The sequence below is a fragment of the Macaca nemestrina genome, chromosome 4, assembly GCF_043159975.1.
Source record: "Macaca nemestrina isolate mMacNem1 chromosome 4, mMacNem.hap1, whole genome shotgun sequence".
NCBI classification, from domain to species: domain Eukaryota; kingdom Metazoa; phylum Chordata; class Mammalia; order Primates; family Cercopithecidae; genus Macaca; species Macaca nemestrina.
Window position 1 is genome coordinate 112,489,206 of NC_092128.1, and position 14,276 is coordinate 112,503,481.

At 40.1% G+C, this 14,276-nt stretch overlaps 1 protein-coding gene across 5 annotated transcripts in view; it reads right to left on the minus strand.

Annotated features, from left to right (window-relative positions):
- LOC105494186 (GLI family zinc finger 3) overlaps positions 1–14,276 on the minus strand; it is a 279,866-nt gene that overhangs the window by 107,939 nt on the left and 157,651 nt on the right. For all 5 annotated transcript variants that reach the window (XM_071095090.1, XM_011762381.3, XM_071095093.1 and 2 more), the window contains one exon: positions 8,683–8,788. In XM_071095090.1, coding sequence (XP_070951191.1) covers positions 8,683–8,788 — 106 coding nt within the window. The remainder of the gene's footprint in view (positions 1–8,682; positions 8,789–14,276) is intronic.

Sequence of the window (14,276 nt, forward strand, 5' to 3'; positions counted from 1 at the left end):
ATCTTTATTGGAAATGCACTCACATGCTCTAAGGCAGTTTCTGCCACTCTGACTATTCTCCCTGCATTATTTTCTTCCTGCACACGCGCGTAGACACACATAAAAGAGGCAGAGTATATTTCTAGCATCGCACTTGATGTTTTTCAATACAGAGTTGTAAAAATTGAGGCATCGTCATCAAATTAGCTAGGTCAGCACTGGAGGTAAACACAGGCCAGTAAGTCATGTAACGTGTTAATTTTTACTGAAGTGTAACAAAATCATGCCCATTTCTGCTCTGGTCTGCTTTTACAAAGTCCACATCAAAACTGAAAGTGGCCAAGATTGTATTTTTCAAATTTGTTTCAGTATAGCTATCTGCAAAAACATCCCTACTTTTTCTCAGCACTCCGAGGATGAGTTTCAAAATCCACCTTTCTCCTCCTATTTCCTTTTGGTGTGCTTAGTTTGCTTGGACCACTGAAGATGCAAAAATCTTGCTAATCTGTTACTTCATATTCAGAAAGTTAGCAAGCAGGTTCCTGGAAACATATCTGCTAACATTTATTTTCTGATGTATGATTTTCCCTAGGGCAGGGATGGGGATGCCACAATAACAATGAGTGACAGGCAGCCCTGTGTCACTGGCCTTTGTTCCCCCGAGGAAAGGTCTGAAATGAACTCAGCTTGCAGTGTGGCTATAGGAAATGGCATGTCTTTGTTTAGGTGAAAAAAGTGGGGCTCTGTTACCTAAGTGAGGGAGAGACGGCCACATAGGAAAGGCTGCAGGCAGCTTCAGTTTGGGCAGTATTCATCATATAAAACTAACCTCAAAGTGTCTTTCCATCGGGACAAATTCTGTTAAAGTTCAATTTTCTCAAACACATGTTTAAAAAAAAAATAAAATGACGACAGTAAATTTCTGTTTTCTTTGAAGCCAGGCTTAACATGAGTGGAAGCATTGTACTCAAAGAAAAAAGTCTGTTACAGCTCAGTACCTCCCAGGCCCCCGCAACAGGTTTGACAGCAGCCTCTATAGAGTCGGCAGCTTCCGGTTCAGTGAACGTGAATGCCTCAGTCAATATCTGCTCCTGGACCGTGCTGCTGAGCGCAGCACAAAGAACACAGGAATTTTATCCAAGAAGCTGAGGCTCAGACTCTCTGAATATACACTATAATTAGGGCCTGCTTTCTCTGCAACTGAGGACCGAATTCAATATTTCAGTCATTAGAAATACTGCAAAACAGAAAGGAGTATATGCCCTTTGAGTACAATTTATCTGTTTTGTAGTTGTTTCTTAACGCAAAGTAAAAGTGTGTATCGGTGGATCTGGATTTATGTGCCCGCTCATCAGAATTTTAAAAGTTTAGGAATTGAAACTCAACCATCTTTTCCTAACTATGAGGAAACTATGTATGTAGGCGGCCTGAGACAGTTCTTGAAAATTAGGCAGGCCTTAAACTTTTTCAGTTAATCACGAGAAATGATAACCAAATAATAAGACATTTATTTTTTGATTTGACATGATATGCAGTGAAAAATGTGAAGAACAGCAGTAGAAAAGCATAAAAGTAGAAAACATGACATATGACATTGCTCATAAAAAAGAGAAAAATAAATAAGAGAAAGAAGTACAGAGTGAGGATGGAGGGGGGTGTTATTTTAGACCAAGGGTTGGCAAACTATCTTTCAGGCATTCCAGGTCATATTCTCTGTCACAGTTACTCAACTCTGCCCTTGTATTGCTAAAGCTGCCACAGATAATACTAAATAAGGAATGTCACTGTGTTCCAATAAAACTTTATTGACAAAAACAGGCCATGAACCGTATTTGGCTCAGAGGCCATAGTTTGCCAATCCCTCTTTTAAATGGTTGTTTCTAGAAGACCTCTCTGAGAAGCAGAAACTGAGCAGGGAAATGTATGAAGGGAGTAGGCAAGTCATAGGTATCTGAAGGAAGAAGGCTCCAGGCAGATACACATTGTGATCTAACATGGCTTCCCCTCTATTGGGTTTACCACTATAATCACTAATTATTATCTACCCATGTTCTAAAAGAGTCTTCTCCAATGTGATTAAGTATTGGTCAATACTCCACCCAGCTGATGAATCACAATTTACCAAACCACTCCTGTGGCTGAATATGTAAACCATTCTGTTGTTTAGTGTCATACATTCTACAGTACCAAAGACTGATAAGCATCTCATTTTTGGGTTACTTGACAGGCATATTAGGTCAAAGGGCCTGAACGTGGCTTTTTATGGCTCTTCCCACACTGCTGTATTTCTGCCTTCGGAATCTGCAGAAGACGATGACAGCCAGTAACACTGAAAACTTCCTATTAGGTGCTGTTAGAAATAGTTGTGCTCATCCAGGAAGTAGAACTACAGCAGCCAAGTCTGTGGTCTTCATTTTCTCTGGCAAGGCATGGAAGTCCGGAGCAAGGGGTGTGGAGTCTGACGAATGGGTTAACACAATGGCACTACCTACTTGTAAGCTGGGTAACTTCTCTGTGTCAAGGTGTCCATATCTTTAAAATGAAACTAATAACTCCAGCACAGAGTCGTTATAAATATTATAGGAGATGACTACATAATGTCTTTAATATTGTGCTTAGCCTATAGTAAATACTCAAAAATGTCAGCTATGGTCAGGATTATATATTTTTTCAACTGAATTGTCTATTCATCTCTTTTTTGCCCTTATCTTTGATATTGCTATGGTCTTCTTAAATTGTTAATTTAAGATGGCTAATTTCATTCATTTTATTTCCATGTGTAGGGTCAGGAAAGCATCAACACATTAAATAGTACTCAGTCATATAAGGGGACCAGTAACTGCTTTAATATGAGGAAATTCGTTTGACAGTGGAGAGCATCTGACGTGGCAATAGCTACTATTAATAGAATCTCTTCTATTAAAAGTAGTCACTAAGCTTTCGTTTTTTGAATCCTAGCTTATTGGCATTAGGTGACACACTCAAACAAAAACAAAAGAAAAATGATGGTAATAGCAGTGACCTATTATTTTTATCATCATTAAAAATAATATTTATTTAGGAGCTACCATATGTAGAGCATGGGCTCAGCCTAGCAAACGCAAAGAAACACACAGATAGTCTTCACCCTGAGAGATGTAATTATAATTTAGTTCACGTTTTCTTTTTCTTTTGGGGGGGAGGGTGGGAAGTGTGTTAGGGTTTGCTACAGGATTTGCTAGAGTTTGCAATTTGATATGTCATTACACTTTACCAGTCTGAATAATGGTTATGGTAAAGCACAAACACTGGGGGGAAAAAGAACTTTCCTTTGTTAATTTTAAGTTACACTATTAAAGTATTCCAAACTAGTTATGCTCCCAAATATAATTATAAGATTTTGCTAAATCTCCATATTTTACTGGAAACTTCCCTGAGAATGCAACAAATGAAATCACTATTACCTGCACAGGCCCAATATCGTGTTTTAAGTAAGTAGCTAGACTGAAGAGGCTCCTTTGGGATAAGTATGTGAGCTCTCAGTAAAGATAATACCAGGACAAGCAATGTGCTAAATTTGGGGGAGGGGAACTCAGTAGTAGCCCTGGTCATCTACTTACTATTTCCTTCTCTAAGCTTTTACCATAATGATATCTTTTCTTAGAGCTTTTTCTCTCTGGAAAGAAATGTATTTATTCATATGCCAAACTTGCCTCTCATCTCCCTGCTCTCATCCCTAACAGGCAGCCATAATTACGGGGGCGAGGCCTTACCTATTTCCAGTGCACTCTATTTCACAGCTGATATTAATGATCTTCATGTACAGAGTCCTTTCCCCAAGGTGAAGGGAGGTGGGCCACTTTTAGTGGGAAGAACAGCTCTCCTTTCTTAGGTGGAACGATTCCAGAGAGTGTCAGGCAGCCTTGGAAAGAGCCACATTGACTCAACAAAGAAAAAAAAAAAAAAAGGCTGACGTACGGAACAGAACGTGAGTGCTCATTTTCCCTAAGACAGAAAAGCTGGTTTTCGAAAGTGGATTAGTAAAGTGGATGGTGAAATGCAACAGCCTCTATGTGAGCTGGCTTGGGGTGCAGTACTCCACGGCACAAAGCAAGAGCAGCTCACAGCTCGACTGGCAAGAAGATCGGTGGGGCTTAATTATTGCAATGGATTAGTAACCAAGGACCCAGCTTTGGAAAATGAATTGCAGATCTCAGTATGAAACATAAAGACAGTTCGAAATTCAATTCATACTGGTCCATAAATTAGAAAACCTTGGCTCAGAAAGGTTGTACGTAAGGGCTAAATTTCTTTTTCCCAAGAAAAATCCAAAATGAATGAAATCAAATTGGAATTTAAAGCTACTTTATAATTTGGATTTCTACAAATACACCATGCCTACTTTTAAAAAGGAAGCATGCTTAATTGAGTTCTAACACTAAAAAACAAAAAACACACCCTCAAAATGCAAGAGAGAAAGTACTTTAATTATTACTGCAGAAAGTAGTCACTGGACAATGCAATTGTATTCTGGGGTAGGAGGCTGTAATATACCAATTGCCTACATTCCCAAGCGAAATTTTAAAAATTAGTACTTATTTTTAGCCTAGCAGGCATCATTTGTTCCCATAAAATAGAATAGTGTCTCCTCAGTTAGGGAAGGAAAAGCCCTGATGTCGACAATGCAAGGCAGGAAATACAGAGGAGACCAAGAAGTAAAAATATATACATAAAATACGACTATGTGTGTAGAGATTCAGGTTTTTTCATTAGTGCACAAAATAATCTCAGTAATAAAGTAGACTCACTCTGATGTTTTTTCTAAAACATTATACTTCTTGCAATCTAGCTTAATAAGTCTCCCAAAGGATTTCAGAGAGAGGGAGAGAGAGAGCAACATTCCAGTTGTTTATGGGGCCTAAGACCTGGTGAATTCAGTGGAGAATAACTTTGCTTCCGAAACGGGAAAATTTCTCATATCCAGTGTTTCTTAATTTTCAAATTACTTGAATTAAACAAACGCAATGCAGGAATTGTACATTTTATAACAACCTTTACGTGACAACTCAGAGAATACTACTACTTATATTCCAGGTCCTACTTAGAAGTTCTGAGTCTAAATTCATGATTTTAAGTTAAGAAACAAAATGCCAATAAAGTATAAATTATTTCTAGTGCTGTATTTGAATTCATTCAAGTTTCTGTACTCCTTCTACACTGCCTAACCATAAACTGTGGGTAACACTGTAAGAATAAGCAGGGCAAGCTGAAGGCATTCCATTTAACAAACTGGGTTCTTTAACACAGACTGACGTATTTCCGTACATATTTATAAGGCTTAGTGGTTATTATTAGTCTGTAATTGCAGTTGTTCTAACACCTAATAAGCCATGGTTGGAAAAACAAAGGCAGGTTAATTTGTGATTTCCTCTACTCATTCAGAGGCAAATTAAGTGTCAAACAGCTAATACGAAACATATTTCATTTTATGAGATTTTAATTTAATTCTGCACCATATCGTTGATGCCTTAATATAGGGTGGTTTATCTAAAAAGAGGAGCAATTTATAAACCTCTTTCAATAGAATCTTTAATGATAGGATATGATAGCATAATTATAGAAGCGCCTGCTCTTCTTCTAAACAGAGATCTGTCGGCATTTCCATCAACAGAAATACTTGTTTTTAGGAGACTCGTAATTTAGTTCTTAAAGCTGGCACCAGAAGAACAATTGGGTGTACAAAATGAGAATATCTCCAAATTTTGTCCTCTTATAATTAAAAATATTTATTGCAAAAGTTTAGTACACTTCACTTGATCTCATTTTCCATAAGACAATTATATAGCAAACAGTTTGGAATTCAAGTTTTGGATGAAATGATTTTACTTTCCTAGGTAACTGATTCACCCCTCAGCAAATACATGCTTTCAAGATTTCTATAACCAAGCCACATTTGCCTCGATTAGCCTCCACTTTCAAGGTGATCACAGGAGTCTACTTCTGAGTCTACCTCAGAAGGTGCAAGAGCAACCCAGGGACTCACAACTGAGCAAGGGCAGAATAGAAACTCCCAGTATTTTTCATGCCCCCCCACTGCCTGGAATGCCCACTTTCAGCATTTGTTTAGAGCTCTGTGCTTTTCAGAGTGCTTACATGAACATTATTTCATTGAACTCTCCCTGTGATCTGAAGAGCTGGGTACAGCAGACAGCTTCATCTCCATATAATGAAACCAACACATGCAAAGGTCAGTGGCCAGAGTCCACAGCACAAGTGAGTGGCAACACAAGAACAGGAATTCGAGCTCTCTGACTGCTCCTCCACCGTCTCTCAGACTGGGCCAATGTGAGTGTCCACTGAGCATCTTTTACAAAGTGCCTGACCAAGTGCTGGGCACTGCCTACGAAACTAGCAGGGAGCAGTGACTGTTAACAGTAAATCACCAAGTAAGAGGAAAAGCATCACAATAAAGCTACACGCAAGGTGCTACAAAAACAGTCTCTGGGACGGCCCTTAAATTAGGGGCCTTGAGGATGAGTATAAGCAGGAGTTCACCATGCAGAGAGGGAAGGCCAATGAGACCAATGCAGAGAGAATGTCGGTCACAAATACACAGGTGCGTGACATGCTCCAGCTTTCTGGGGCCCACTTCGTAAGCACAGTATCCACCCAGGGCCCTGCCAGGACGCACCAAAACCAGGCAGTCCCAGGAGGCCACAAACCCATAAGCTCACCATTCTCTGTGCCCGCAGCAATGATATTCCCTCTTGGAATCTTCCAGGACTTCTCTTTTGAGGCTCAGGATTATCTATTGGCTTTATATTATCAATCTTTTTGATAATTATACATTTAGGCTGCTAGAGAACGATTTAGTCAGATGCTACTAAAGTATCCAAAGCTTGGCTATAAAAAGCAGGAAGAACTAAAATCCAAAGAAAACCCAGCTCAACAGTACACCTGAAATGTGACTCCCCCAAATCTGCCTATGAGGATGGTCCAGAAGTGACCCATCTTGTCTTGTGATGTTATCACCATGGGCCAATGCAGGTCAGTAAGCAGGGCCTAGAACACACAGTGGGGGCTAGAGGAGGGCTTACTGTTATATTCTGCCATAGAACAGAGACTTGGGATTTTTACTGATATTTGCATTTATTTACAAGGCAAACTATAATGAATGCAGAGGAGTAATATAAACTCGTTTTTAAAAATTGCTCTAGAACATCATTTCTGAAAGAATGAAGAACTCCAAAATTCCATAGAAAATCTGACCTAAATTAACTACATCACAAAGGCTCCAGTCTGGGAGGAATTAGCGATCCATGTCTCCAAGGCCTATCTGGTCCTTGCATGCGCTGAACCATGGGGCAGATCCGCATCTGAGATCCATGTGGTCACATCTGTACCATAAAACCTCTGTATAACGGGGTGAATTACATGTCATGTTTCAGGCTGAACTAGGAATTTCCTTCCCTTTGTATAGGGAATTTTAAATTGGCCTCCTGGTTTCATTAGAGGGTATTTTTAGCAGGCTTCAGAACCCTGTAAATACTTACTTGTGTTCCAGTGAAAAGTCAAAGAATAAGTCACAAGTTTCTGCATTCTCTCTCTATAAATACCCACTTCTCCTTTAATGCTTATAGAAGTCTGCAACACAGATTTATTACTTACCTCCAGGCAAATCTGCTCTGAAATTACAATTCAGTAATGGGAGATGGATCCAAAAAACTGTTGGTAAAATATTATATGTGTACTTGGGCATGTAGTTAGGATTGTTAATATCAATTAATTCTGTTCACAGAGGAGGACTTGTTTTAAAACAACTTCATTTTTCTTTGGCATAATATGTAATTACACAGCTGTAACTAATAGCCATGGAGATGCAATCTACCATCTGAATAACCAGCATTATTCTTCAAAGTATTATTTGTGCTTTTCTAACTTTACTGTCTCCAAATAAAGGGTGATTATTAGATATGACTAAATGTATATATCAAGCCCGTTAGCAAGGGACAGCCCATCCCAGAGAGTGGCTCCCATTATTATAGTACATGACAGTTTCCTGGACAGTACTACAAAAGAATACTGTTTTACTTTGCAACTCCACCATCCTTTATTTCCTCCAAACCAAGTTAGATGGTATTTATTTCCAAGAGATTTCCTTTTTCCATTTCTAATGTATGTTATCACTAGCATTCTTTCCTTTTATCTTTCTGTAAACCATGTGCTCGATCACATTTGCCATTTTGTTTGGGTGACATTCCCATCAATCAAGTGACTTTTGGTGTACTTACATAGGGGCTATGAAAATTTACCATAAAAATTTCATTACAATTCCTTGTGATCCCCAGAACAGGACTTTCGTGTTACAGAAATTTGAACATAAAAAACTTCAAACCTAATGTCGACCAAATACATATTCTGAGTGGTAACTTTCCATTAGGCTTTTACTTTTTAATTTAGTATTTACAGCCCACAGAACACACGTCAGCAAAATATATAGGAAATACTTGTCGACTACCTACTGTGACAGGCATTCCTCAGGAAACAGCAGGGATTTGCTTCAGTGAATCCACGAACAGATAGGCTTGCTATATTTCAAAAGTAAATCTTACACTTCTATCACATCTTCAAAGCCCAGTGGTCGTGCCATTAACAAAAAGTCCTGAGATGGTAAAAGCCAGTATCTCATTCCATTTCATTAACAAGGAAAGTGTTAATACTTACATATGCAATGGAGGAATCGGAGACGGATCGTAATGGTAACGGCCCTCATGATGTCTGGCATCAATTGGTACAGGAGGATGGAAGGCAGGGAAAAGATGAGGAGGGTCTGAAAAAAAGAGGGAGCCCAATCTATATCAAATGAACACTTTCAGATAGCATTCCGATTCACAAAGCAACACTGCTATACTATTGTATCTTCACTACTTACACTTAATCTAAGAATTTGTAGAAGAACTCCTTAAGGTTAGTTAAGAGGTTCTGTGAGGTACTGCAGCAGTATGACTAAGTAAGTAGTGCCTGCACCTACCTGAGAAGGTAAAGCCTGGGATTGACTGCAGCTCAAACCCAGACAGGAAAGCAAGAAAGAGAGGAACAACACAGGCTCCCTATCTTGAAAGATAGGCTGACCAGAGGAGAAGGGCTGAAGGGAGCCACTAAGCCAAGGGGAACAGATTAGAACACACTTATTTGAAAATAAAACTACATTGTCAAGTTAAGTTTTAAACAAAGACACTGTAATACAAATACTAGTTTCATTTTTCTCACGTTCACCATACTTTTAAGAGTGGAAAGGCTCTCTAGAATCTGTGGCTGATATATACACACATGCATATGTTTCATTTTTTAAAATTAAGTACATATTCCCCTCCTTCTTGGCAGCAATCTATGTCAGCAAATCTATGTCCTGTCCAGAGAAATACTGTGCAGCCTGCCTGGAAGAGATAAAGCTGACCCACTCACACTCAACAGCGAGAGATCTAGAGCCAAACTCAGGGAATTCCTCCCAAGGTAGTGTTAACATTCATCTTGGACCCAGGTCCCCTCCTGCTTCCGCCTTTCCCCAGTCCAACGCTCTGGGTTCCTGAGCTGCTGGGTGTGTGCCCTTCCTTAAAAATAGCTCTCCCACCCCACTTATTCCTAGTAACTTACACCCATTGTCTCTGAAAATAAACTTTTATTAAAAAAAAAATAGTGATTCACTGTAAAAACTGAAGAGAGTTTTAACAGATTTTATAATTAGAAGCATGACTGATGAGTCAAGGTTTTCCCAAGTTTCAAGAAGCAAAATGAAGGGGTCCAAAACCCGGAGGTTTGACTCCATCTATGGCTATGAGACTAAACACGACAGCAAATTCTTCAAATGTGACAGGTCCACACTGGTCATGCTGGGAGCCTGCCCAGAGCCAACGCTGCTGAGGATTGATGTGTACACCAACAAGCCTCAGAACGGCTTCCAGTTATTTCGCCCTGGTGCTGAGGGTAGCAGTCTCTAAAGGCAATTCCAAAGGGGGCCCTCTCTCCGCGGACAGGTTCTGATTGACCACCTAAGAATGCACAGAGCATCCCCACGGGGTGCGGGAGGCTGCGAGGCCATGCCAAATACACAGATTAAGAGGTGGCTGCACCCCCTGAAGTCGGCTGCATCCCCTGAGGTCGGCAACACCACCGTCCCAATTGGGTAGAAGTGGATGATTATTAGATGTGTGTAATGTTGAATTCAGGTGGTTTTGATTTTCTTCCCTATCCATTTCTCTATTTTCCAAATTTTCTTCAACAAGCAACTACTAGAATATAAGCACAACAAACCTGTTTTTAAAGTTATAGTACATTACTTCCCTTGTTTTGATTTTGTCCCTGCTGCCTTCAAGAATCTAAGACTCTGTTTACGAAGAAAAAAATCCAGTAAGAGTAAAAAACGATGAGCATAGCATTCATAGAAGCTCTGTGGTCTACCAGGGAAGGACCTGAAGCTGTAATTCTATAGTTTACCACCAGATCTAGAATCTAGAAAACTTCCCAGAGGATTGTTTTACTGAAAATGTCAGTGACTCACTGTACTTTGTCACCGTCATTTCTGTGACCATTGATTTGCTAAGTTTGAAAGTTTAAGTTGAATGTTTATTCAGCAATGTTGGCAGCTTCATTGCTGCACATAGCTCAGCCATCTTGACAATAAAAAGTCACCCTCTGTAGAGCCCAACATTCTATCTCATTTAACCATTTTCAAAGGAAATTGTGCATCCTTCTTAAAACAACATAAAATCAAGTGGGGTCATCTTTTGCACTCGTTTGAAAGCCTGACATATACTAGTGAATGTTTACTGATTTTAAACTTTTAGATAAACCCAAATCAATCAGATTCAAATCTACCTGAGGGTGGATGGCCATGAAACATGGGGGTGGCTCTTCTTTCTCTTCCACAACTTTCAGCTATCGCTGCCGATGCAAACATGCATGCCCCCTGCAGACTTCTTACTTAACACACATCATCTGCTCTTGGCAATCAGAGAAATAAACTTACTAGAATGGGGTGTGAATTCAGCATTCATAAAGTCTTACCCACCTCCTCAGGGCATCGCACATGCACCAGTTTATGCGGTTGTTTTGAGGGACACTGACAACTATGTCAGAGTTGGAAGGTATTCTCACTTCTTTATTTCATGGCTCTTGGCTGTGTCCTGCATGATGAAATTCTCTCCACCAGATAAGTGGGCGTCAACCATATCTGGTTTTCTCTATGTGGGTGCAACTATGAATTATGACAACGTACAAAACCACGTTTTTTGCTCAAAATGTGTGAATTTATTCCACATTTAATGTATGCCTCATATACCCCGAAGTAACAGTCACGATCTTTTATATGAGTGTTTATAATGAAGTTGCAGTGATTATGTGTATGGAGGGAAGACCAACTAGTTAATCCTATAAAATCAAAAGCGTGTACCCAACAAGTATAAAATTCTCTTCCTCAAGGAAAACCTACAATGCTATCACGCACATTTAAAAGACACTGCCATCTTCTCATTTTCAAGAAATTATTCTTTCAGGATTTAAATTTTCTCTCTCTCACCCTCTCTCCCGCTTTCAGAATAAAGGAGAAAATGACCTAGCACTGCAACAATAAATTTGAGAGGAAAACATAAAACACAATTACTGGGGTATTAAGTAGTCATTTCTCACTGTTGAGTCCACAGTGTTCTGTGAATTTAAAAGTTAATTCTGACTGAAAGTAGGTGATGCGTCTTATAACACTGTTTGCACTAAATGTTTATTTACATCCCAAGAAAATTTATGAATTCTGCATTCAAGAATTATGTTTAAATAAAGAACAGAAAATTAATGGATATGATCTGATTTGACCAAAGACATCTGGTTTCAGTTTAAGTGTCTCACTGTTTCTACGTTTCCCCTCTTGATTAAATTTAAAATAACTTCTCCTGGATTGCAGAAGTCTGTGTGGACAATTATACCTTGTGTTGGTTATTAGTAGAAATCACACCTCTTAAGCCACTTTCTGGGAAAATGCAATGGAACACCCCTCTTCCAATTCAAGACGTGCTCGACTATAGCTTAACAGGATAAATGAAGAATGAAAAGCAGTATGGGCATGTCCTGTAACATACGTGGCATCCCATGATATTAATCCTAACACGTTTCTCGAAAAATGCTCCTGAATCCTCAAACGTTGACTACTTGCCTCGCTGGCGTCTAGGTTTGTCGTTTCTATGTGGCTCAGCGGCATATTCCATCACTGGCCCAAAAAGCTGTCCAAGAAAACCCACATGACAAGAACAGGCCCCTGTCGCCAGAGCCGCCATAATTACCCGGCTCGCGGTTTATTATTTACACATGAGCAGCGCAGCTGTGACGCATCATAACTCAAGCGTATGTGTAATAAGTTACCGGGCCGCAGCCATCTCCTGCCCTGCCCCTTGACAAAACACCACATGATGACTTCTCCAAAGTCAGGCGAAAACTGCTGAAGCAGAAGGAAGTGCCACGAAACCTGGCTACCTCCTACTTATCATACAATTTCCTGACTGATGGCTCCACAAACCAGCTGCTAAGTGCTGTGTACTCTACTGTCAGCAAACTAACGGGCTAAATGGAAGACAGGGAGAATAATGTGCAGAACTGGTGGAATCAATTTTACTGAGGGAATTAAAATTCTTCCAGGTGGGGGTGGGTCTGCGGAGTAGTGGTAAGCAGTCAACTGTACATGCTTATGGTTGCAAAGATGATTTATTACAGACCTGCGAGAGGTTTGACTATTGTGCCCGAGTCCTCTTACACTAAACAGAGATTTGAAGAGTGTGTACTCTCCCAGGCTTGAGTGGAATAGTCTTTAAACCCTATAACTATGTAATTGGCTTGACATATGTTTAAATTGAAATGCATAGCAAAAATATTTGTGCTGGGTAGAGTTGTCAGTATTCCATTTCACACTGGCTGTCATCATGTTGGGCATTAAGGATCTCATTAGAAATGAGAGGCATTGATTTTTAGGTCTCTTCACAACAGCCTGGGTTGATCATAAAACCTGTAGCCAGAGAATAACCGAGAAAGACACTTGGAGATTTATCTCTAGTTGCATCCTTCTCCCAAGAAATAGTTTTAGTATCCTCAGGCTATAAGATCTCTTGGATGCCATCCTGGGAAACTGTCTTTTAAGGTTTGAAATTTACATACAAAAATTGCAGATTAAAAAAGAGAGATCAAAGTCTCTCAGTTAGTGCCCTGAAGGAGTAATTCACCAAATGATACTTGAATGGTCTGAAAATGCCCAGGAAACAGTGCAAGAGTAAACTGCCAAGTGCAGAAGTCCTCATGGGTGATTTAAATACTGAAGTCGTCTGTACACTGGCCTTGGAATTGACTCGACATCAGAGCTAGAGATGATCTTCTGTCATTAGAGTTAGTCCTGCCTGTAGGAATGGCCAGTCCCCTCAAACTCATTCAATCATCTGCCATCAGCAGAAATATCATTAAATAGCATCCTCTATGCTACAACCAAAATCACCATCCAGCTTCTATAAAGTGAAATGTCTCAAGCGGGAGAGGGAGAGAGCGGGAGAGAGAGAATGAGAGATCCGACTGCCAAGAACTCACTCTAGTGAGATAGTAGAGAGGAAGCCCAGGCCTCATCACTGTTTCTTCCCACCATGGAGCTTCTCCAGTCATCATCCTCGTGCCTGCAAGACCTTTTTCCAGGGCTCAGTGCACTGTGGGAGGCCATTTGGACTGACTCCAAGACCCAGACTGACTTACTAACTCAGACAACCTTGCAATTCCTGCCTATGGATGACATGGCACCAGAAATGAGCTGATCCACCCTCTGAGGACACCCCAGGTAACCTAACGAGGAGAGTCTAGAGCAACACGTTTTGAGCAAGGCAGTCTGTGGCCCGCCATGATCTACTGTGAGTGGAATCTAAGGAGTGCGACCCCACAGGGCCCTGCTGTGGACTTGCTGGGCAGGATTCCCATGGCATCACCTCATGGAGCACTAGAAATCTTTTTTCTGGTCTCACAAGCATATGACATGGGGTTAGAAACTCCTCCAGAGTCATCAGAATGAGACATTTTATTTATATGATCTTCCACAGGGTAATGCAAGTTTAAAGAAGCTGTGGTTCTAGCATACTCTAGAAATCTTGTAAAAATGCTCTGAATCTTTTTTTTTAATTATCTATTATTTTGTCACTTTACACAATGGCAGGAGCCTTAACTTGAAGAGTATATGCTATAGCAGGAATCTGCAAACTATCACATGTGGGCCGGTTTTTGTAAATAAAGTTATTTTTAATTTTTTT